This window comes from Thalassophryne amazonica, chromosome 23 (genome assembly GCF_902500255.1).
Source record: "Thalassophryne amazonica chromosome 23, fThaAma1.1, whole genome shotgun sequence".
Lineage (NCBI taxonomy): Eukaryota > Metazoa > Chordata > Actinopteri > Batrachoidiformes > Batrachoididae > Thalassophryne > Thalassophryne amazonica.
In genome coordinates this window covers 20166565-20192680 of record NC_047125.1, presented here as the reverse complement: position 1 = coordinate 20192680, position 26116 = coordinate 20166565, and the positions used below count along the sequence as shown (strand labels likewise).

The following is a 26116-nucleotide window of genomic DNA, read 5'->3' as shown; positions in this document are numbered from 1 at the left end:
TATTGAGCCGGATCATTCAGACGGCTGCTTGTCACCCGTCTCAGACACAGAGACGGGTGACACGTTAAAGCAAAAACCAACATTAAGTGTCTTAGTGAGGTGTCGGGCCGCCAGAACAGCTTAAATCCAACTTGGTTTTGATTGCTTCGTCTGTAGAATGATGCTGGGGTTTTTGACATCTGCATTCTACAGCGTATAACTGGAGGTCAATTTTGTAATTGTACCATGCAAGTGCATCTGAGCAGCAGTTTGAGCCCTCTGCAAATAAAAATAAGGTGGAGGAGGTGGGGATATATAGGAGTCACCATGTCTGTAAACATATGCGTGTTAGTGCTACTCCTCCTAAGGGGCCCGTGACACTTAGCAAGAATCAAGCCGAGCCAAAACGTTGCCACATCTGGGAGTGAGATTGCTTCAAATGCTATTTTCATGCTGTACGAACATGTAGATTGCAGTCAGATTGCAGTCTGACCAATCTCTGACTGCTGTTCCACATATTTGCACCTTGACTGCACCCTGACTGTTTTGAACATGTGCAAAACATATGGGGTTGCCACAGGACGTTGGCTGACTGTTTCGACTGCTCTCAGAGTAGACTACTGTCCGACGTCCTCGAATGCACCATGACACCTCTGGAATATGGGTCACATTTTTATTCGGAAGGAATTTGGCCTCATTCGGCCTCTAGTGTGACGGGGGTATAGGTTACCGAGCCATCTGCTCTACAACATAATTTATGGGCAAAACTGAGATGAAGCTGCTGCTTCTTCTTTTCTTTTCTTTTTTTTTTTTTTTTTTTGACTGGTGGTTTGTTTTTGTGGTTGTCATCCAGGACCGAAGGTGGTTCTGTGGTGTGGTGGATGCAGGAACCCAGAGCATCAAAATTAAGTTGTTAGTTTCTTTTTGTTTTTAACAATCAGTGGTTGTTTCGGTGGCCACAAGACTGAATCTGTAAAATCAAAGAAATTGTTGCGAGCATATTGTTGGATCTCATTTGTGTTTGGACAGTGTATCGTAAATTCAGTCAATAGTTGTTGTTGTTCATTTGGCAGCTCCCGTGTTATACGGGGTCGCCCCAGCGGATACAGCCCGATCCGCGTTCATATTTGGCACAAGTTTTACGACGGATGCCCTTCCTGACGCAACTCGAGTGTAACCTGGAGAAACACACACAGCTGCTGGTGTTAAAAAACAAAACAAAAAAAAAACAGAGGTCTCCCATCCAAGTACTAGCCAGGTACCGCACTGCTTAGCTTCTGAGATCTGGCGGGATCAGGTGTACACAGAGCAGATCGCCTAAATACAGTCAATAATATTTCTGTATAATTTCAAAGATGTATTTACACGCCACTGACCCAACTTGCCGCTTGCTTTTGGTGCTGTATGAGCTGTTACTATCTTTAACAGGTTTAGAGATGTGAGATGACATGCGTTAAGGACCCATATGGTTTTAATTCAGTTAATAGACCATTCTGGATTGTATAAACTCAATCTGACCACATAACTAACAGAATAGCAATAATGAGCGTTTATGTTCAGTTTTGAGCAAATGTGCCTGCTGCCAATATGGAGGTAATGCCAGGCTACAACTCAGTTTTAGAATTTCTTTAAATAAAGTGTAGTTGCATAGTCACAGATATGCAAGTAACCACATTAGCAGTAAAGCAGCTAGATTTGTTATAACTGTGCTGGTACTGACAGCACCATATTTATTCACTCGGTGTGACTTGAGCATTAATCAGTATGAATCAATAATGATGAAAATCCAGTGGTTTCATGTTTTTTGTCTTCCCTGCAAGTGTTAACATCGCTTGGTGAGAAAATGTACTATAATGTGTATCTGTATAAAATTGTCATCCAAGTAGCAGCCAGAACTCATTATCTTGCCAGTGATTTCAAGTGATTGCTTTTTGTCAAGTCTTGTTGACTGCAATAATCAATTTAACTGAATATTTGGCATTTGCTTTGAGGAATCACTTAGAAGGCAAGTGTTGACAACTGGTAAATGTAGCAGGAGTTTGAAAGGAAGCAAAGCAAATGGCAAATACTCGCAGTAAGACATTGCAAGATTGTGTTGTCAGTTATGGAAAAAAATGAGTTTGAGAGGTCGTCTCAGGCTGTGATAAATAGACATGGTGTTCTTGCCAGAGTAAAGAGTAAAAACAGCTACAGTGCATCCAGAAAGTATACACTTTTTCCATATTTTTTTATGTTACAGCCTTTTTCCCAAATGGATGAAAATCATGTTTTGTTTTTAAATTCTACACATAATACCCCATAATGACGATGTGAAAAACGTTAGTGAGATTTTCGCAAATTTATTAAAAAATTAATATCACATGCCTTTGCCATGAAGCTCAGAATTGAGCTTAGGTGCATCCTGTTTCCACTGATCATCCTTCAGATTTTTCTACAGCTTAATTAGACTCCACCTGGGCTAAATGTAGTTGATTGGACATGATTTGGAAAGGTACAGACCTGTTGGTCCCACCACTTTTTTTAGTAACGAGTAATCTAACGCGTTAATCTTTCCAAATCAGTAATCAGATTAAAGTTACTTCTCCATGTCACTGCGTTACTATTATTTTTCATTGTGGGTCGATAGCAGCATTAAACTTGTTCTGTGGGCAGGAGGTCGGGGTTCGACTGAACTGCCCACTTTGAATGAATGAATGAATGATTTTTTATTCAGCACGCACGCACAGACAAAATCTCTCATTTACAAAACAAGTCAAGAGAAAACAAAAATTAAAACATATAGAACAAACCTCAAACAATTTACCAATTTAGTGCGGCTGAAAAGGTGTGGGCAGAAGCAAAAAGCTTATCAACGCCCACCCCGTACATCAATTTCTGTGTACAAACAAAAAATAAACACAAAAAACAGTTACCAGTCAGCAATGTAACGCAGTGAAACATACAAAGAAATACAACAGACAAACAAAGAAAAAATAGCCACACAGTCAATTTACTTAATTACGCAAACTATAACAAGTTAATACATTATTTTTATACAGTCTTTTAAAACAAGCCAATGTACTGGATACTTTAATACAATCCAAACAGTCGTTCCACACTCTAACACCCTTTACAGAAATGCAATGACTTTTAGCAGTAGTTGAATGAAAACTGTTTATTTCGAACATTTGATACAACAACAATTACAAGATAGATCAGTAAAGACAACAACAAAAAAGTTCCTACTGTGTACCCAACATGTCCGAAAAGGGGTAGGGTGAAGCATCAGCTTATTTATCCCTACCCCTTCTTCCCCACAACCAGTAATACCCTTTGCCACATATACACATAAATTCCTACACACCTAAACCGATATCAATATATATATATATATATACATATATATATACACACACATACATATACACATCAACATACACATATATACACATATATATACACAAACATAAATATACACCTACACATACCTACTTACATACAAAATACTATATATTTACAAGCCGAAGCAAACAACAAAAACACCCTAACCCTCATTACCCTTCCTCCTCCCTATACCCAGAAAAAAACATATTTTTGTACCGCTGTTTGAACTGGTTCATGCTTGGACATTGCTTGAGCCCCACTCCCAATCTGTTCCACATCCTCACCCCACAGACAGAAATACAGAAACCTTTTAATGTTGTTCGTACCCACTGATGCTTTAAATTAAATTTCCCCCTCAGACTGTAATCCCCTGATCTGTTAAAAAACATATTTTTAATATTTGCTGGAAGTAAATTGTTTATTGCTTTATACACAATTTGTACTGTTTGAAAATGAACCAAGTCTGTGAATTTTAAGAATTTGGATTGTAAAAATAGTGGATTTGTATGATCTCTATAGCCAGTATTATGAATAATTCTTATAGCTCTTTTCTGCATTACTGATAGTGATTGTGTTGTACCTTTATAAGTATTACCCCATACCTCTGCACAGTACTGTAAATATGGTAAAACCAGTGAGCAGTAAAGAATGCGGAGTGAGTTGTGGTCCAGAATATGTTTCGCTTTGTTTAGAACTGAAATGCTTCTTGACAGTTTACTTTGTATATGTTTTATATGAGTCTTCCAGTTTATCTTATCATCTATTATCACCCCCAGAAACTTATTTTCATGTACCCTTTCAATATCTACCCCCTCGACTTGTAACTGAACCTGTATGTCTGTATTACAATAGCCAAATAACATGTATTTTGTTTTACTTAAGTTTAATGATAATTTATTTCTGTCAAACCATATTTTCAATTGTCCCATTTCTATACTGATCCTCCTCAGTAACTCCTGCAAATCCCCCCCTGAACAAAAAATGCTTGTGTCATCTGCAAATAATACTAATTTTAATATTTTGGAAACATTGACAATATCATTTATATAAATTAGAAACAGTTTTGGACCCAATACTGACCCCTGTGGGACGCCACAAGCATTGTCCAAGCATGATGATGTATATTCCCCCAACTTCACAAACTGTTTTCTGTTACTTAAGTAGCTTCTCACCCAGTGCAACACCAACCCCCTAATCCCATACTGTTCAAGTTTATTGATTAATATGTCATGATTAATTGTATCAAAAGCCTTTTTAAGGTCTATAAATATTCCAACTGAATGTAATTTGTGGTCTATGGCGTTTGTAATCTCCTCAACTGATTCTATTAATGCAAGTGATGTTGAACTATGTGCTCTGAATCCATATTGACTATCAGTAAGTAATTTATGTTTATTTATGAATTTGTCTAATCTATTATTGAATAACTTTTCCAATAATTTGGAAAATTGTGGAAGCAAAGAAACAGGTCTATAATTTGTGAAGTGGTGTCTATCCCCAGTCTTATACAGCGGCACAACCTTAGCTATTTTCATTTGATTGGGAAATTTACCGGTTTGAAATGATAAGTTACAGATGTATGTTAATGGTTCTACAATCCATTCAATGACCTGTTTTACCACCACCATATCAATTTCATTTAAATCGGTAGATGTTTTATATTTACAATTATTCACAATGTCTATAATTTCATTTCCATCCACTGCTGTGAGGAACATTGAACAGGGATTTCTTTCTATGAGATTATTATCCCAATCCTCAGGTTGGGAATCGGGAATTTTTTCTGCCAAGCTTGGTCCAATATTTACCAAAAAATTATTAAAACCGTTGACTACCTCATCCTTATTTTCCTTCTTGACATTATTATCAATGAAATACTGAGGGTAACTCTGTTTTTTATTACCATTTTTGATAATGCTATTTAATATATCCCATATTCCTTTAATATTGTTTTTGTTATTATATAATATGTTACTATAATATTCCTTCCTACATACCCGTATAATATTAGTTAATCTATTTTTGTATTTCTTATATCTATTTTCTGCCTCTTTAGTCTTTAGTTTTATGAATTCTCTATACAGTGTATTTTTCTCATTACATGCATTTCGTAACCCTTTCGTCATCCATGGTCGAACTTGGATTTTTTGTTTTCTGTAGTCTTGTTTAATTGGACAATTTTTATCATATAATGATGTAAATATTTGTAAAAAAGTTTCATATGCACTATCAACATCACTTTCACTGTATACCTTTTCCCAGTTTTGCTCCTGTAAATCCTTCTTTAGTGTGTTCATGTTTTCCTCTGTCCGCACTCGCCTGTATTTTATTTTCTCCTCTGGCTGATTCCGCCGATGGTTTCTATTATAAACGATGAAAACTGGTAGATGATCACTAATGTCATTGATTAATAATCCACTCACAGTGTTATTCTCAATATCATTGCTGAATATATTATCAATTAAGGTAGCACTATGGGATGTAATTCTGCTTGGCCTGGTGATTTTTGGATATAAACTCATACTGTACATTATACTGATAAATTCATCTGTTATTTTATGCTTATTTGGATTGAGCAGATCAATATTTAAGTCACCACAAATGAACACAGTTTTTTGATTAGTTTTTGAGAACATTTTTCCCATACAGTCAGTGAATGTTTCAATACTAGATCCTGGTGCTCTATATATACTTTAAGCGAGCTGTGAGCTTTTCATCCACGGTTTTTTGCAGCTGCTCGACTCGTCCTCACCTCTTAAGGCACGGTGATCAGCACACCTGCACTGAGCTTTACAAAGACATTTTTATACTTTTTCCCCTCCTTTATTTAGAATTCTGAGCTGAGCCGCTCCGTATCGTCTCGTTAAAAACAGCTGATCCTCCGCGACGCGTCAACAACTAACACTATTTTCCACTCAAATGCACCTAAACTCTCTTTCTGAGGACCACATGATGTGAAAACACAATAAAACTTTCTTACCTGTAAATCTGGTCACGTTTTCTGCATAATTAAATGTTATCCATTCTTTGTGCTCAAACGCCAAAGCAGGGGCGAATCCAGATGGAATGGGGGCGTGGGGGAGGGATGTGCCCCCCTCCCCCACAACACCCCTAGATTAAAGGTCCAGTTTTGAAGCCTTTTTTTTTTTTACTACTAATACTAACTACTAATACTACTTAAAATAATATTAATTTTGACAAGTAAAATATTTAGAGAGAATTTGAATGTTAGAAAAATGCTAGAATGAATTTAATAGTTACATTTATAAACAATGTAGGTTCGAAATTGCAAGTTTTACTGTTACAGTGCTGTCAACAGTTAAATATGAGGTCAAGAAAGAGGTCTTTATTTTACTTTTTATAAAACAAGTATTTATTTTCATTGAAGTCAAGAAAGGGTGACTATAAAGTAAGTTTTGGCAAAACAGGTATCATTGTCATGTTGAGGTGGCAGAGGGTTGTTGTCGGCAGCTGGGAAAAGTAACTAGTAATCTAACTTAGTTACTTTTACAATTGAGTAATCAGTAAAGTAACTAAGTTACTTTTTCAAGGAGTAATCAGTAATCAGTCATTGGATTACTTTTTCAAAGTAACTGTGGCAACACTGCACTGTAGACAGTGCACAAACCAAGCATGAAGTCAAAGGAATTGTCTGTAGACCTCCAAGACAGGATTGTCTCGAGGCACCAATCTGGGGAAGGGTACTGAAACATTGCTGCTTTGAAGGTCCCACTGACCACAGTAGCCTTCATCATATGTAAATGGAAGAAGTTTGGATCCACCGAAACCTTTCCTAGTGCTGGCCACCTGTCTACTGAGTAAATGGGGGAGAAGGACGTTAGTCAGGGAGGTGACCAAGAACACGATGGGCTCTCTGAGGGAAAGATGAATGCAGCAATGTACAGAGACATGCCGGATGAAAACCTGCTCCAGAGCGCCCTTGACCTCAGGCTGGGGCGACGGTTCATCTTTCAGCAGGATGATGACCCTAAGCACATAGCCAAGATATCAAAGGAGTGGCTTTAGGGCAACTCTGTGAATTTCCTTGAGTGGCCCAGCCAGAGCCAAATGTGATTGAACATATCTGGAGAGATCTGAAAATGGCTGAGCACTGACGCTTCTCTTCCAAGCCGATGGAGCTTGAGAGGTGCTGCAAAGAGGAATGGGTAAAACTGTGCAAAGATAGGTGCGTCAAGGTTGTGGCATCATATTCAAGAAGACTTGAGGTGGTAATTGCTGTCAAAGATGTATCAACAAAGTATTAAGCAAAGGCAATGTGATTTCTTAATTGTTTATTTTATTAAACTAGCAATAATGAACCAAATATTTTTTCATGTTGTTATTATGGGGGGCTGTGAATAGAATTTAGAGGGGGGAAAAAAATAGGTAGGTGTTTAGATGATGTGGAAAGAGGGACATTTGTCCAGAACTTGCTCTTGCTGACACTGTGTATTTAAATTATCAGAGGCTGCTGTGTTGCTCAAATACACCAGCACTTGTAAAGTGAAGCTTTAATTGAATGCTGTAACTGGAAGTGAAAGCTATGAACATGAAATGGTCCTAATTACTGGTGAGCTTTGCAGGCAGCTGAGTTTGTGGAGCGATAACATGCACAGTAATTCTGCAATAGGCCCATTTTCTTGCAACAATTACAGTCCTAAACATACGGACACATTTTAAGTACTTACTTACTCACGAAGTTGTGTTTCTTACAAGTGAAGCAAATCCAACGATGAAATACTCTATCAAACACCAGGTGCTGTTTGAGGAGAATGTTGGAGGTTGTTAAAATTTTCCAATCAGATAACACCATTTTCAGGATCTTAAAAGAGTTTATTTGTAAAAGTTTGTTGGAGCACGGTGGTTGGGTTGACTCGTGTTATTTTTCTGTGTTGTGTTCCAGGCATTGCTCTCGATAAGGTCTTTGACTACAGTGAATATTGGGAAGGAGCCAGAGGTCTTTATGCGGCATTTGACTGCACTGCCACAATGAAATCTGGCAATGCTGACATCTATGAGAATGAGATACCCGGAGGACAGTACACCAACCTGCATTTCCAGGTACAGTGAAGTACAAAGTATCAAGATCACTTGTAAAGCTCCAACATGTGTGAATGTATTTAACAATTTTGTTTGATCAAATCCCTTAGATGTACTTTCATGGTTTATGTTCTAATAAAATTTCTGTGTGGGTGTCTTTAGAAAATGCTTTCACTGATTTTTGTGGTTTGTGTTCCATTTGAAACATGCAGGGTCTATTATTATGTGAATAACAGCAATTTAACACTATATAATTTACGTATCGACTGCACAGCAGTTTTGCAAGTGTCATTCAGGAACTTAAAGGACCAAGACAGACAGAGTTGTCCCTCATTAAGTTTGCTACCTATTTACTAAAAAGAGCCTGTTGTTACTTATGTGTACCCCCACTTGAATAATAAAGTTGGAAGTGTATGGTGTTGTTTGAAAAGTGTTACACTATTAAAGAGCTGTCATGTTCAGAAAATTAAGGAAAATAAAGATGTGACAAACAAGGCATGACTGCTTTCATATAAGCCATTTTCATGTCATTTTTCAAATTTCCTACCGTTACTATGTATAATACTGATTGCTGTGTGATTGACTGTCTTTAGGACAAATGACAGACAAATTGTGTAAGTCTTGGCACAAGTGCTAGCATTATAGTTTTCCAGTAACATTCTTCACTGTAACTTCAGTCGGTTTGGTGTAAAACTGTATTTGTTATGGGGCACATAAAGGAGAAAAGGAATTATGTGCAGTACTTGGTGGAACTGGAGGGGGGAAGCATTTAGTCCTTCAGTACTATTGCACACATGAAAACGTTTTCCAGATTTTATCTCATAGTTCAGCAGTTTAGGTTGTATTACATCAGATGTGATTCAGGGGGAGGGTCCCTGAGCAGATTTTGATTTTAGTGCCTGTTTGGTTTCAAAGCGCTCATTGCTTTGGGTACCTGGGACATTATAGAGCCCTTCCAGTCAACGGTACTTTGATTCTAATTCTGTATTGCACTGGGAGCCAGTAAAGTGATTTGAGTACTGCAGTGATGTATTTGTGTTTGAGGAGTGGCACCTGTGATTGGAATCAACTGTATAGTCTTGTGATTGAGTGATTGGATAAGACAGTAATTTAATCTGAGGAGGTGTTTCTCAGTCAGGTTAACGTCAGAAAGTTTGGATATATTCTGAAAGTGATAGCAAGTTTAGTGCCAGTAATGTGAGCGACATCCCATTGGTGCCGTTCAGCTCCAAGTTTACTTTCTTAAATGCAGTGGCGTGGCACAGCTAACCCACTTGTTAGCTTGTGCAAGTGCTTCTTCACTGTAATAAAGCCAAGACAATAATTTGTAAAAATATTTAACTGAAGCTACCGTTCACCTGTCTTACATAAATTGTGCTTGGTTTTTGTAGTCTTGAAAACCAGATATGAAGATCAGAAATGTAAATAAATTGTAGCGTAAACACGGAGGTTCCCAAAAAGGCATGCTAAGGTCAGATAATGATCAAGATGTACATCAATAAATAAATGAGGAAATAAAATTATATAGTGGGTAAGTTACAGTACATAACATCCAGAAAGTTTATAATAAGTCATATAAGTCATGTAAAGAAATAGAAAATAGGCATGGAAAATAATTAAAATGATTCTCAGTGTTGGTTGTTGGCTTCACGCATTGTTCGTTTTGTTTATTGGATTAGTGTATGATCTCCTACAGGAACAACAAACAATCACCTTTATTCTAAAAAAAACTAATGGTTTCCAAAGTTAGCTGAAAAGCTAATCCACAAACAAAAAGGTTAGCTTTGCTAATTAGCTGTTAGCTGAATAATTGAACTGTGCCCACCACTCCTTAAATATGTTCTTCTAAAAATGTTAGTGAGCATGTTTTTGGTCTGGCTTAATTCTGGAGAACGGACAGAATTATGCTAATTTTCTCCTCACGCATATCATATTTGCACAGCATTTCCAAAGATGTGAGAAATACAAGTAAATAGAAACAGCGAGCTGCTGTGTGTGAAACTCTAAATAAAGAATGTGGCTCTAACGCATTGCTGCGGTGTTTGTTAATGTTCTATGGCGTGTTAAATGCAAACGCGAGTCGGCTGCACAGCGCCGTGCACAGTCACGCTTTGAAATGTGTCAGAGGGTATTTGCATGCGAGGGAATCCGCAGCGCTGTGCAGCCACCGGAAAACTGTCCTGCAGCCTAGTTGTGACCCATTTGCTTCAATGAGTGTTAAACTGCTGCAGTGCGCAGAAAATTACAGTTTACAGCGGCGTGTCGCACGGGCTCAGTCTGGCCTGTGCCGGATGAGCCAGGTGAGGATATAATGCTGCCACAGTCACTTTGGGAGCTTTAGCACCAAATTCTGTCATTTTGCTGTTTCTATTTGACAGTAAACGGGAGGATAAACACATTTTTGTTCCTTTGTTTTGTGTATGTCACTGCAGGCTCACAGCATGGGATTGGGAAATAAGTTCAAGGAGGTGAAGAAGGCCTACGTAGAAGCAAACAAACTCCTTGGAGACCTGATCAAGGTGAGAGCCGAGAGTGTAAACGGTAAAAGTGTTTAATTAATCTGCGCCGCTAAACTATATGACACACCAGCAGAAAAAGGTATGTGGGTTTGTTGTGGACAGCGACAATGTTTTTGTGGTTTTGGTTGTGTAGCTCAGATTACTGGAGTGTTTAGTGACTTTTTAAGTGTTTGGAATTTTATCCAAATTTGGCGCATTTAACATAAACATCAAAATAACATGTGAAAGAGTAGTAAAGTGTTATTTACTTCAAAGCATTTCTCAAAATTTGTGAGCAGCAAAGTCTCAAACCAACCCTTTAAATTCACAACACATGTTTTGAGGTGTGGAAGGTTTGTGTTGCGTTGTGAGATTTAGTTAAAATGTTTAATGGTAAGATAGAAAAATTTCATTAGTATTTATCAGGGGTAATATTCAGTGTAGTTTTTGGTCAAGTCAAAGTGAAATAAATTTCACAAAATGATTTGATGCATCAGATTGAAAAAGTATTGTCAATAAGTGCATTTAGTCATGTCTGACAGCGAGTGGTATATAATAAATATTGAAGTCATGAATTGACATGATCAGTCGTACATTTTGAAAAAGATTATAATAAATCAATGGCATGTACATGGGGTGCTTTTGTGAAAGTAGTGTCAAATGAATCTTATTTATTGTGGAGCCTAAAGCAGAAAGCCGGGTTAAAAAAAAAAAAAAAATCAAGCTGATGGTGTCTGTGTGTTGATTTTGCTTCATGGTCCAACTTTTTGGCCGTAGGTGAGGTTGTTTTAATTTTTCATGAGTTTTCTGTGTTGGATACCGTCTATCTGGCACGTTAGTCCCGTTTGCATGTGTGATTCACACCTACACCGCCATCATTATACAATGAAATCAGAGCCGAGTGGAGCTTGTGGACTAAAACGGGACTGCAGCAAGACTGGTGTCCAAAGAGCCGTCACCGCTTGTATTAGGATTTCTCTGTCTGCTTTTTTTGCATTTTTCAGCCTTAGATGAGGCCAGATCAGCTTCTTAGTGCCTTCTTTAATTGAATAAGAGTTTCTGTAGTTGTAACTCTGTATTAGTAACATTGTAGCAATATGCTCTGATGTAAGAGTGCTGGGACCACATGCATAAAACTGGAGATTCATGACTGTGAAACACAAAGGTGAAAATGTGCACATGCGTTATTTTAGTTTGACATACAAAGTACTTTGTTTGTTTAGGCTAATTGAGAAATTGTACACAAGTGTACTCCCATCATTAGCCATGAATGCATTCAGATATGCCTCCACATGATCCGTATTCCTCACTGTAAATGATTATTAGACACAGCAGTGGAAAGAGAAAAGGAAGGTGAAAAAGCAGCACAATTGCAGTGATTCTAAAATAGTGTTCCTTAAATATTCAAAGCAAATCTTATAGCAAAATGTGACATTTCTGATGACAAACATTTCATGTTTGTAGTTTTGTTTGATTAGTTTCAGAGCAACATGGGCCAACACCAAAATCACCCAACTTGACAGGAAATCTGGCATTTTCTGATCTGTGGATAAAAAGCTGGGTCGCAAGTATACAGTGCAACTTGAAAGTATTTGCAGTGCTTCACTTTTTCCCCATTTTGTTATCTTACAGGCTTATTACAAAATGGAGTAAATGCATTTTTCCTCTCACAACACTCGCAAAACTCACAACATCCTATAATGACAACAAGAACAAAGTGTTTTTGTTTTTTGAATTATTGCAGATTTATTCTAAAACAACGACGACAAAGAAATCACGCGTTCATAAGTATTCACGCCCTTTGGTTAATACTTTGTTGATTAGGAATCACAGCCTCAAGCCGTCTTGAATATGATGTCACAATTTTGGTGCACCTATCTTTGGGCATTTTTGCCTATTCCTCTTTGCAGCAACTCTCAAGGTCTATCAGGTTGGATGGCGAGTGTCTGTGCACCATTGAATCAACCATTCAGATCTCTCCGGATACGTTCAATCAGTTTCAGGTCTGGGCTCTGGCTGGGTCACTCAGGGACATTCACAGAGTTGTCCTGAAGTCACTGCTTTGATATCTTGGCTGTGTGTTTAGGGTGACTGTCCTGCTGAAAGATGAACCATCACCTCTGTCTGAGATCAAGAGCGCTCTGGAGCAGGTTTTCATCCAGGATGTCTCTGTACATTGCTGCATTCATCTTTCCCTCAATCCTGACTACTCTCTCTGCTGCTGAAAAACATCCCTACAGCATGATGCTGCCACCGCCATGCTTCACTGTCGGGATGGTGCCTGGTTTCCTCAAAACATGACGCCTGGCATTCACACCAGAGAGTTCAATCTTTCTCTCCATATAGGAATACTGGATCTCTGACAGAGTGACCATCGGGTTCTTGGTCACCCCCTTGATCGCTCAGTTTAGATGGGTGGCCAGCTGTAGGAAGAGTCCTGTTGGATCCCACCTTCTTCCGTTTACAAGATGATGGAGTCCACTGTGCTCATCGGGACCTTCAAAACGGCAGAAATGTTTCTGTACCCTTTCCCAGATTTGTGCCTTGAGCCTGTCTTGTCTCAGAGGTCTACAGACAGTTCCTTTGACTTCATGCTTGGTTTGTGCTCTGACATGCACTGTCAACTGTGCGACCTTATATGTAGACAGGTGTGTGACTTTCCAAATCATGTCTAATCAACTGGACTCAATTATGCTGTAGAAACATCTGAAGGATGATCAGTGGAAACTTGATGCATCTGAGCTCAAATTTCAGCTTCATGGCAGAGGTTGTGAATACTTACGTAGATGTGATTTCTTAGTTTATATTTGTAAGAAATTAATGAAAATGCCATAAGAACTTTTTTCACAGTGCCATTATGGGGTAATGCGTGTAGAATAGAGAGGAAAAATGAATTTCATCCATTGAGGAATAAGGCTTTAATGTTAAAAAAATCTGGCCGCTGTGAATACTTTGTGGATGCATGGTACGTCGACTGGGGTTTGAATTGTGTTTATATTACCTGTGTGGGTCCTTGGATAAAACACTTCATCTACAGTCTCCTTGTGCTCCCAGCTGTAAATCAGTACCATCCTTGTCTCTCTCAGTCATCCAGCTTCATGGTATCAAGTAGGTTGACTCAGGTCAACTGGGCTTGCGGGGTGCTAAGTAAGCCAAGTCAGAGCGGTGTCCCGTCCAGGTGGACTTATCCATATCATGATATGGAATGTGGAGATTATCAGTGACACAATGGCTCTCTGTGCAAATATAGGACTTTTGTTTGTTTGTTTTTTACGTCATTACTGTTTCTATAAAAGTCTGTCTTGTCTTAATTTGGTTTTTTGTGGCTACACACTGTTTATCCACACGGTGCCAGGTGTTTGTTCTGACTATACGTAGGCTCATGTTGACCAATTCACCATATAGATGATTTCCTGAAGAGTAGGGTAAATAAATCTGTAGTGGAGTGTTATTGTGGCTCCACTTACAAATCAAAAGCACCACGTTAATTTTCTGTAGACTCTCCTTTTTGTTTTTCGTTATCTTTCATGAATTCCTTTGCTTTTGTCCCTTGATTATTAACTGGCGGCCCAAGGTAATTGGTTCTTTCTCTTTCAATGTTCACACTCTGTAATTTAGTTCCTTTTTCCATTTTGTTATCACACAACCCTTTTCTTCTTCACCTCTCTCATGTTACCGGTGCTGTCGTCACGTGTATTTGTGTGTCCTTGTTAGTATGCTCGTCAGGATTTGAGATTACTCGACTGCGACCCTTGTCGTTCCTGGTGTGCGGGTTTTCCTAAAAATTACTGTTGTAATTCAGTTTTGCTCTGTGGATTCCTTCTCCCTAATTGCCACGCACCCTCCGATTTCCTCATCAATTCCTCCTCTCCAACCTGCCCCGGCCTCTTCCCGTGCTCTCTATCAATTCAATTAGTGCTCGGTGGGCTTCGCTGCACAAGCCAATGTTGGCTTAATGTGCCAACGTGTCGTGCTGTTTGCCGTTAGCTTGACAACGGCTGAGACTCTCCCGGTGTCGGTGTGTCAATAAGGGTGGAGTGCGTTCAGTGGATATAAAGTGGATACGCTGCAGTGGTAACAATCAATCAACGTAGGCAAGGCCTCTGCTCTGACTACCATATTGCTCAAAGTTGCTGAAGAATGATGGATCCTTCAAGCTCAGACATGCAGGTGAAGAAAACTTGATGCGCAACAACTGGCCAAAACATCAGTTTATATTCATGATATATATAAGCAGCCATTCCACACTGCAAGAAAGCACACCATGTGTCTATTTGGACCCGTCACCCTTCATCTATGAAGGCTGTTAGAATGTTAGTTTCATCATCAGGGTGGTAGGCTTTGTTTCAGTGACAAAAACCTAGAATTCAGTTTGGCAGCCTTGGCAGTATAACACATAGAATAGCCACGTGCGCATTATTCTAAGTACGTGTTTCCATTTTATTGTGTTTGAGGCCCGAGTATGAGCTTTGACCTCATGTAAAGATGGGCAAGAACCAATAATAATAAGAACAGGATTACAATAATGAAAAATTCTTCCACATAGTAGGTTTGTGTTTGGTTTGATAATGAGGTGAGGCCCTCATATGTTTGGAATAATGGCTTTTGAAGGCCCAGTATGGCCTGTTATTGAATCACTTGTAAAATTAGCCCTACAGTATGTGAAAAATGCACACAGATTCAGAGCTATTTTTTAGCAATAAAAGGTGCTATCTATTAACTGTCTGAAGGTCACTCCACCTGCGTTCACTTCATATTGTATTGTTTTGTTTTGTTTTTTTGTCTCCGAATGTAATATGTCTATAATTTGGGTTTCAAATTAAATTTTGTGTGTCCACACGTGCCGTGTCCTGAAGAGAGAAGTCAACATGTGCGTCGTCGATGCTCCTTAATAGACAGCGATGCTTGGTTAAGACGGGAAAAAGGCCAGACCTCGCGGCTCATTGACTCTGACTTAATTCTAAACAGTCTTCACAGTGGCTCAGGAGACTCAACTCACTAAACTCTGCCAGCGTTGATTAGCAAAGTATTGCTTCAGTATTGGCACTGGGCCGTGCACTTTGACAGTGTGATATTTGTGCAGTATTGCGTGTACTCACTCGTCGCCGTCCCCACTCGCACCATCAGACTATGTCCACATGATTGCGTACGGTGGCAGAGATCTCCACAGCGGTACCTCGAGTTGCTCCCGAACTGTGTGTTTGATTGTCTTTCTGCCTCACTGTTCTGCATGTGTTCTTTATCGCAGTGTTGCATTTTTCTTCCTTCTTAATGAAGTCATTGTGAGTGAAGAAAAAGCCTTTTATCCAGTAAGTGAAGAATGTGCATTACTGTATGTCATTATTGGAGAGGTAGACCTGTGGGGTAGGAGTTTGATTGCAGGTTTGTTCAGGGACACATGCAGGAGTTTAAAGCAAGGACGCTTCATCTGCATTGTCTCAGTCCACCCAGCTGGAAAAGAGTATCGGACTTGACTCGGTGGAAGTAACTGTTGAGTTATGGGTGTCCTGTATGGAGAGAGTATTAGACTTTGTTTTGCATTATGTTACGGTATCCAAGGACGAGGGCCCTGTCACACTGAAGCACGAGTGAGTGCAAGTGCAATATGAATCTGCCGAAGGGCAAAAATAATGAGAATTTGAACCGCATTCGTACGGAACAGACATTCGTACAGCCGTGTACGAATATCCACAATGTGTTTTTGTGCACATTTGGCGTTCAGCAGCTCCTGAATCCACACCGACTACCTGGAGTGCAGGGTGAATGTGGATGCTCTCTGTTTTTCTCTCTCTCACCCTCCAGAGAATCAGCTGTTTGGTGCAGGCGCATGTGCAGGAAAGTGATTAGCTGTTTATGAGTGTGCGCACACACAGCAGAGCGCATGCGTCTCAGCTTCATGCATGCACGCCAGTCCAGTCAACTGTCTTGACCACACACAGGCACAGTGTGGGGTGTGAATGAACCAGCCACACACATGCTTCCGTCAGCTGTTATTCTGTTGGGACTGAAAGGTGCAGGAGGGGTGTCCAAAGCGCCGGACGCCTTCAGTTTCACATGGATGTAGCCACGGTGGCAACTATGTCAGTGTATTATGCTACTGGTCCATATGTAATGATCACTCAGGCAAATGAGTATTTGATCCACTGTTGATTTGGCAAGTTTTCCCACCTACAAAGAATGGAGAGGTCTGTAAGTTTTATCCTCTGGTACACTTCAGCTGTGACAGACATAATAAAAAAAAATCTGGAAAACCACATTTTATGATTTTTAAAGAATTAATTAGCATATTATTGTTGAAATAAGAATCTGATCAGCTACCAACCAGCAAGAATTCTGGGTCTCAGCCATCTTAGTTTTTCTTTGAGAAGCCCTCCTATTCTGCACTTTTCAACTTGTTATCAATGTGGAGTTGCGTCAGGAAGGGCATCTGGTGTAAAACCTGTGCCAATTCAACATGCAAATCCACCTTGGATTTACTGTGGCAAGGGATTTACTATCCCAATAAAAGACACCTGTCCACACCCAACCAATCACACTCCAACCTATTCACCACGGCTGAGACTAAAGTGCTGTCGAAGGACACCAGGGTTGCAGGGTTGGGTGTGCTGGGTTCTTAGCAACAGCATATTGATGCCAAGTTGGAAATTCTGTGAGCAGGCTCACAGATTTCTCCAGCTGCATTGAGAAATTCTGTATCAGAATCCACATCAAGTATGTTTTGTTAAATCCACGCATGTCGGCATCATCGTCGCTCTTCCAGTTTCTCTCGCTCTCAGCTGACAGCACCATTGTTGACAGCTGCGTAGCAATGTGGTCAGGGCGCAGAGATATACGTCAAATGTGAAATGGTTGAATATTTTGCCATAGTCGACGTGACATTTTACGGTCTGAAAGCTCACACGATTAACCAATCAGATTTTTGGAACAAATGTAATTGGATTAGAATGCAGTTTAGCCGGTTCCCACTGGCGCATATATTAGGAAAAAAAAGGTGGTATATGGCTGAGGCGGGGCAGATGAAGACATCAGATGTAGTGTTGTTTGACAGGTTGATTGCCATCCACCAGCTTTGTGTCCTTATCGACTTCACAGCTCCTGAGGTGTGTGGAACCTCCCCTTGACAGTGTGCTAATCCCTGTTTTGTCGGGGCTGAATTTTCTCAGGACAGAAAGATGCTGCAGTTGCTTGTGTGTATCCTCCTCACTTACCTCATTCAGTGTGTCACTTTCCCTTTGTGATTACAGACACGTAGTCTCTCACCTCCACTCACACTGTCTCTCAGAGAGGTGAGGCGCCTCGTTGTATTGCCTGCGGGGCTGCAGATGTCTGGTTTTAGTTCTTGCCGCGTCCTCCGCTCCCTTCGCACGGTCACACTGTTCATTGTTGTCTGTCATTGGCTCTGTTTTCAGTCCATCTCACCTTGCTTCATGTGTGGCCTAATCTGTCTGTTATTTGTCACTGCCCTTCTGTTGTGAGTCTGATTGTTGCACTGTGCAGTGGATTTGTTGCAGGTGGTGTTGTGGATTTGTTAGTAGGGCTGTGCATTAGTGTTAGTGAGAGAGACCAACAGTTTTTAGAGTTGTGTGGGGCCAAAACAAAACAAAACAAAAAAAAAAAAAAAAAAATCCGGAGCGAGCAAGGGTAGAGAAGCAGTGTAAAGTGGTGCACTGAGGGAGGTGGAGGTGGACCAGGGTGGAACAGGTCTGCTGTGTCAAGTGTGTTAATTTGAGCCTGTGCGAGCTACTACGGTGGAGTTGAAGTAGCTGGAGAGAGACACTGAAAGTGCACTTAGCTGTGCTCCTTTTCCCTGTCAAAGGCTTTGGATCTTTTCCACCCATGTAATCATATTGGACTTAAACGATGTTCTACCAATCAAATAATGAAATGTTTACAATGAGGAATATCACATTTATTTTGGAACCGCCAAGTACCGACAGGAAATGGGTAGTAAGGTCAGTATGTATTGTTTGGCTTGGTGTTGGGGGGGGGGGGCAGTTAAGCTCGATAAAGCACTGTGATGTTCCTTCTGTTTTATTTGCATTAATGATGTATGTTTTGGACAAGTAGTGCAGTTATGATGAAGGTCATAATGGCAGTTGCTAAAGGTAACTGTTAATCCAAATCAAAATATTTTAAATGACTAATTAAGAGGCATCATACTAGAATTCTGGACACTCTCTCTCTCTGTCTACACACACATATTTGAAGTAGGTCAGATAATACTACATTGTAATAATTTCATGTCTTTGTTTGGTTGTGATTGACTGACTGATTTCAATTCCAATGTAATATGCAATGTAAAATTTTACTCAATTTCAATTTATTTCATTTATCTAGCGCCGAATCCCAACAGAGTTGTCTCAAAGCGCTTCACACAGGTAACAGTCTAACGTTACCAACCCCCAGAGCAACAGTGTTAAGGAAAAACTCCCTCTGAGGACGAAACCTCAAGCAGACCAGACTCAAAGGGGTGACCCTCTGCTTGGGCCATGCTACAAACATAAATTACAGAACAATTCACGGACGAATATACAAGAAATGCTATTGACGCACGGGACAGGAGGATCGCCAACACGAATATAACTCCCATCTGTGGATGGAGCTGCACCTTAAACAGAGAGAGAGAGAGAGAAAAAAACAAAACAAAACAGACTCAGGCATCAGAAAGACAAAAAAAAAAAAAAATAATACTGTATAATTTGCCAGCATTAAACAACAAGAAAACAGAGAACTTGCTTCTTCAACTTGAACTTACTTCAAAATTAAGTCAATGGTTTGTATGTATTTTACGTTAGCAACATCTTACTGTCTACCAGGGAGTTCTTGGCTACACTTTGGGAATAACTGTATTGATTTCATACTATAAATGTGTTGCATTGGGGATGTGTCACTGTTGTATCGTCATGACCAGGATGTGATATTCTGCGGCTCCTGTATCAGAATATGGAAAATGTCACAGCTTAAAAATATTGCACAGTTTGTTTTTTGTGTTTGTTTGTTTTTTTTCTTTAATATTTATTTCATTCATTTAAAAGAAAAACAGAAAAGCAAAAAACAAAAGCACCACAATACCAGAATGAAAAGGAGCAGAAAGAAGAACAAGTCTTATGATTTCTGCCCCTTTTAACAATACAATCTTTCAATATACAGCATCATAGTCAACATTATTTAACAGATTGCATTTCTTTAACTTGTCACATACCACTGACCCATTTCATAATTATGACCATTAATTAATAGATTACATCACTGACAGGTTACATTTAAACTTAAGACACTCCAAACATTATTAACAGTTTACTTTTTTTGACTTTCTTGCAGCCCACTGACTTACTTCATAGTTTCATACTTACTTAATACATCTAATTTAATATGTTTTTTAAATAAGTTAAGCGACGTTAATTCTTTAATTTCTTTATTAAGATTGTTCCATAATTTGACACCATTTACTGCAATACTCCTTTCCTTTACTTTGGTTCTAAATGTTGGTTTTTTAAAGACTTCTATTCCTTTCAATTTATAACTACTTACTCTTTTTTTTCAAACATATTTTGAATGTTTGTTGGTAAAGTATTTTTATTAAGTTGGTACATTGTTTGTAATATGTTCAAATCGACTAAATCATGAAATTTAAGTACCCTATACTTAATAAACAATGGATTAGATGGATCTCTAAAACCACTGTTACTAATCACTTTTAAAGCTCTTTTCTGCAAAATAAATAAAGGTTGTATATAGGTTGTATATGTTGATCCCCAGATTTCTACACAGTAAGTTAAATATGGGACAATCAATGAATTGTACAATGTGAATAAACCATAACTATTTAATGAATATTTTACTTTATGTAAAACAGCAATGGCTTTCGCTATTTTTCCTTGTATGTAATTTATGTGCGACTTCCATGTAAGATCTTCATCAATCATGACTCCTAAAAATGTCATTTCTTTTACCCTTTGTATATCCATTCCATCTATTTGTAATGACACATTATTTTGTTTCGCTCGATCATTAAACAGTATGAAATTTGTCTTATTAATATTTAGTGACAATCTGTTTATATCAAACCAATGTTTAACTTTTTCCAACTCTGTATTTATCACTTGTGCTACTTCCTGTATATCTGATCCAGAGTAAAACAGCGTTGTATCATCAGCAAATAAAATGCTGCCAAGCACATTGGATACATTCACAAAATCATTGATATACAAAATAAACAGTTTGGGTCCAAGTACCGATCCTTGTGGTACTCCATAAATAATGTTACGCAATTCTGATTTGGTATTATTTATCTGAACAAACTGTTTTCTATTTTCTAAGTAGCTTTTTACCCACCGATGTGCAACACCTCTTATTCCATATTGTTGTAACTTGTGGAGCAATCTTGAGTGGTCTATAACATCAAAAGCCTTTTTCAGGTCAATAAAAATACTTACAAAATAATCCTTATTATCTATTGTTGTTGATATTTTCTCTATGAGTTCCATAATTGCCATAGCTGTCGAATGTTTTGTTCTGATTCCATACTGAGCATTATTTAAAATATGATGTTTCTCAATAAATGTATCCAATCTTGTTACAAAAACTTTTTCCATAATTTTAGAAAACTGTGGAAGCAATGATACTGGCCTGTAATTAGAAAAAGTATGTTTGTCTCCATTTTTATATAATGGGACTACCTTAGCAATTTTCATTTCATCTGGAAAAACCCCAGTTGACAGAGATATAAGTAAATGGTGGTTCAATAACAATTTCTATTATACTTTTTACAGTCATCACGTCTAAATCTTCATGGTCAGTTGATCTTTTGCTTACACAGTTTTTTACAATATTTCTTATTTCATCTTTTTCCACATTGTCCAGGAAAATACTATTGACCGTATTTACCAATGTACATAATTTATCTTCTATTATTGGTTTATTTCCCACCAGACTTGACCCTACATTTGAAGAATAATCATTAAACCCATTTGCAACTTCTTTTATATCATATATCTCTTTATTTTCCTTAACAAAGTCGTTTGGAATAGTTTCTTTCGTTCCATCACTATCAATCACACTTTTTATAATTCCCCATGTTACCCTCATATTATCTTTACTCTTATTTAGTTTTTCACTGTAATAATCTTTTTTTTTTTGTTTCCTAATTATTGTTAATAGTTTATTTTTTTTTTATATTTTTTGTATTTATGTTCTGATTCCTTTGTTTGCAATTTTAAAAAGCACCTGTATAAATAGTTTTTCAGCCATGGTTTATTTACTCTTTTCTTACTAATTTCAATTAATTTACAATTTTTATTGTATGATTTCGTCAATATTTTCATAAATGAGTTATATGCTACATTAACATCACTGACATAAACTTCTTCCCAGTTTTGATTTTTAAGGTCATATTTTAATGGCTTTTACTGACTTATATCAGTTTTTTTGTTGTACCTATTTTTATATTTAAATATTGAAAAAATTGGTAAATGGTCGCTAATATCTGTCATGAAGATCCCATTCTTGATCATTTCATCTGTTCCGTTTGTAAATATATTATCAATTACCGTTGCACTTTGCGATGTAATTCTGGTTGGTTTTGTTATCAAGGGGAATAACCCCAAACTATACATTGAATTCACAAAATCACTTAATCTTTGGCAGCTGGAGCTTTCTATGTTAATATTAAAGTCCCCACACGTAAAAAGCGTTTTGTTTTTAATTTGATGGAATAATTCAATTATTTTATCTGTAAATTTCACAACACAAGAATCTGGTGCTCTGTATACACAACTGATTAAAATATTCTTAGATGTTTCATGTACAAGTTCCACTGTTACAATTTCTATGACATCATTCATAATTGTCATGTCTTCAACAATTGTACACATCAGATCTGTTTTTGTATACAGAGCAATACCACCGCCTTTTTTATATCTTCTGTTTACAAAATGCAGCTCATATCCCTCCATTTGAACTTCATCCATGAGATCATCTTTAAGCCAAGATTCAGTGATTGCAACAATACTAAATCTATTTTTAACCTGATTTAAATAATCTTTTATTTGTGACATTTTACAATACAAGCTTCGACTGTTTATATGTATGAGTGACAGGGTATCTTGTGCAATTTTTGCACTATTCAGCTGTTCTACTGTATAATACTCACAACCAATTGTTTTTAAGTCAAATATACTTTCATCAATATTAGTGTCTATGTCATATATTTTATCCTCTGTTTCCATGTTTGATCTGATTTTTTGTTGGTCCAATTACCAACAGATGTTATATTTGATTGTCTATTCAGGTCTGTATTTCGTAAGGTCCTCCATGTTTTTGATTTGTATACCGTATACTGTTCCTTCTTTCACTCTAATCCACACCCTACAATATGTTTCTGTTTTCTTAGTAGTCTTGCTTCCCTAGCAATATCTGCATTTGTTTTTTTTGTTAGATGCTCATTTATATAGACACTCGTTCCTGTCTTAATAACTCATTTTTATATTTTCTGCTTGTAAATCGTATAACAATGTTAGATAGTTTATTTTGTCTATCTTTAGTTGGAATAGTATAACAGTCTGATATTGTGTCTTGATGGATGACAACACCTTTTTGATATAAAAGGTTTGTAACTTGTTGTTCCAATGATTGTCTTTCTTCAGGTGGTGCATCCTCCCCACCGGCTACACCAGAATCCACCACCCTTGCATATATGTCCGATGCCTTGTTTCTAGTCCAGATATTGTAACGTCATCTTTTCTAGTAACTTGTTCGGTGATTCGTCAATAGGGATGGATAACTTTTGATGTCCAGCCAATCAGGACAAAGGTAGTAATGAGCAGAAGAAGCAGGCAAAGAAAATACTTTAATTGTGAAGACGCTCTTCATGGATGTAAAAACAAAATAGCGGTGTTGTGAGCTGAAACAATTAAGGAGATAAGGGTGAAGGGAGACAAAGAAGGCGCCGTTAGGAAGCGTCCTTATGTTTGTGAAGGAGATAAGGGTGAATGTAGACAAAGGAGGCGCCGTTAGGAAGCATCCTTATGTTTGTGAAGGAGATAAGGGTGAATGTAGACAAAGGAGGCGCCGTTAGGAAGCATCCTTATGTTTGTGAAGGAGATAAGGGTGAATGTAGACAAAGAAGGCGCCGTTAGGAAGCATCCTTATGTTTGTGGAGTACCTCACGCAAGTTGACGGTGAGCCTTTGTTCCACAGCTACAGCAAATTTAATGTCCTCTCTGGGGATTTCACACACCATTCAATTATGTGGAGCTTCTCTGTAAATGGGTATTGTGTAAAAACAACATATTATCATCTCGCGTGTTCACAAATCCAATCAAAGTGGGCTTGAGGTAGCGCGGCAAAGGGTTGAATAGCGGTATCAATCAGCATGAAACATTTCTTTGTATTTGGCCGGGAAAGCGCCGACGTGCTGGCGAAGCTTCTTCAGTGAGCATTCGATGACTGGAACAGGCTTTTTTTGTTGTTGTTGTTGTTGTTGTTGTTTTTCAAATCAGCAGTTGTTTGTTGTACGTTGTCACCATGAGATTAATTGCCGTTTTGCAGTTTTTGTGCTTCCACAGTAGCTGGTACCGTTTGCTGGAAGCACATTGTGCCTCGTCATCGATTCCATTTTCCATTGGTAGATCACAAAGTGGTGAAATCTGCAGACAGCGTAATGACTTGGTGAATGTTCATGTTTTGTGAAGTAGATGTTTACAGTGACTGTACATTGTGCTTTGAGATGAATTGTTTTGCTTGAGTGTTACCAATCATCAGTTGGTTTAAATTTAGGTAGTTGCTGAGCTGTACAAGGGCAGTCCATAAATTTGAAAAAAGATTTAATTTTAGGGCCAAATTTCTCTTCCCTGTAATTGAAAAGAGAAAATAGCATTGGTAACCTCTGTGGTTAGTGAGGCAGTTGGGAAATGTGTAGTAATTCGTCAATTAGAAGTTGACACGAGGTCATTTTGTACTCGTTGATGAGTTGTTTGGAGACCGAGTGCTCAAGTAAAACTGGAGGTTGACCAATTTTCAGAGTGAAATGTAAGAGGCAAACAAGAGGAATAATTATTGGATAGTGAACTGGATTCCAGTGTTTCATGAACAGTTATCCTTCAAACTGACTGTAAATAATAGGAATATTAATAACGATGTGGAAAACTGCATAACCTTTGACTTTATTATTGGAAAAAGCCAGTTTCAGCAAGTCGAAACTGTAACTGCTGATAATGTTTGAATTTCAGAGTAGGAAATAAATTGTTGTATTTGGCCTCGTGCGGCGAATGCTCAAAAATGTGAGCGCTCTGATATTACATCAAACCTGTATGTACAGAGGTGAAATTTGTTTGGATATTCCTGATTTCCTTATTTTGTGTTGGCTGAAAGGATGTCATTTTCCAGGACATGAATTTGGGTGCAGGTGTGGTTAGCACTAAGGTTGGGTATCGCGAACTGGCTCTTTTCAGGTCTTGGTAACATATTATTTGAGCCACCGACATCAATTACCTTTCTGCTTAACGATTCCCTTATCGGTCCTTCAGAGCGGCTGTTGTTGTTAAGGGTGTTTGTTGGGAAAATGATTATTGGTCTATGTTGATTACAGGCCCTCTAATCAACTGTTTGTGCAGTGCGGCTTTGCTTTGGACCTTGAATCAATGAAGCGGTGTTTTGATCTGCTGGTTTGTTGGTTCACTGCTTTGCTCCTCTTCAGAAGCAGCAACTCTGCTTCTTACCCCCTCTCTATCATAGGTTACCCTGATGTTAGTGTTGTTGTGTTGCAGTGCTGTTGGTGCATTATTGCTATACAGGAGTGTGTAGCAGTAGAGTGGCCAAAGGCAAATATCATGCACTGCAAATGTTGTTTAAGTAAAAGAATCAAAATATTACTATCAAACCATGGTGAAAGTAGTCATTATGTTTCTGAACCTTTTATTCAGTCATATATATTACTGGGTGATATTAGTGATGGTGATGTCTGTTTCACTTCCATGCATTCAGTGACAGTGGAATGGAAATATAAATCAGATAAATGTAATAATACCAACGTGTAATGTTTCATATGTTTACATTTGTATGTCTAATTTTGGGTGGGTGAGAACCCAGACTGGGCTGTGTGTACTGGCAAAGCTTGTACAAAAGTAGTTTTTGTTTTTTGTTTTTTTTGGGCGATGTCCTCAAGCGGTGGGTCTTGAGGCTGCTGTGCGTCCTTGTGATTAGTTTAATTAGGTTGTTGAGGCACGGGATAAAATGTG

General features: G+C 38.3%; 1 protein-coding gene across 3 annotated transcripts in view; it reads left to right on the top strand.

The window, feature by feature from the left end:
* Positions 1–26116, top strand: part of pcxb (pyruvate carboxylase b) — a 501867-nt gene that overhangs the window by 461561 nt on the left and 14190 nt on the right. For all 3 annotated transcript variants that reach the window (XM_034164611.1, XM_034164610.1, XM_034164612.1), the window contains 2 exons: positions 8246–8403; positions 10815–10901. In XM_034164611.1, the coding sequence (XP_034020502.1) occupies positions 8246–8403; positions 10815–10901 (245 nt within the window). The remainder of the gene's footprint in view (positions 1–8245; positions 8404–10814; positions 10902–26116) is intronic.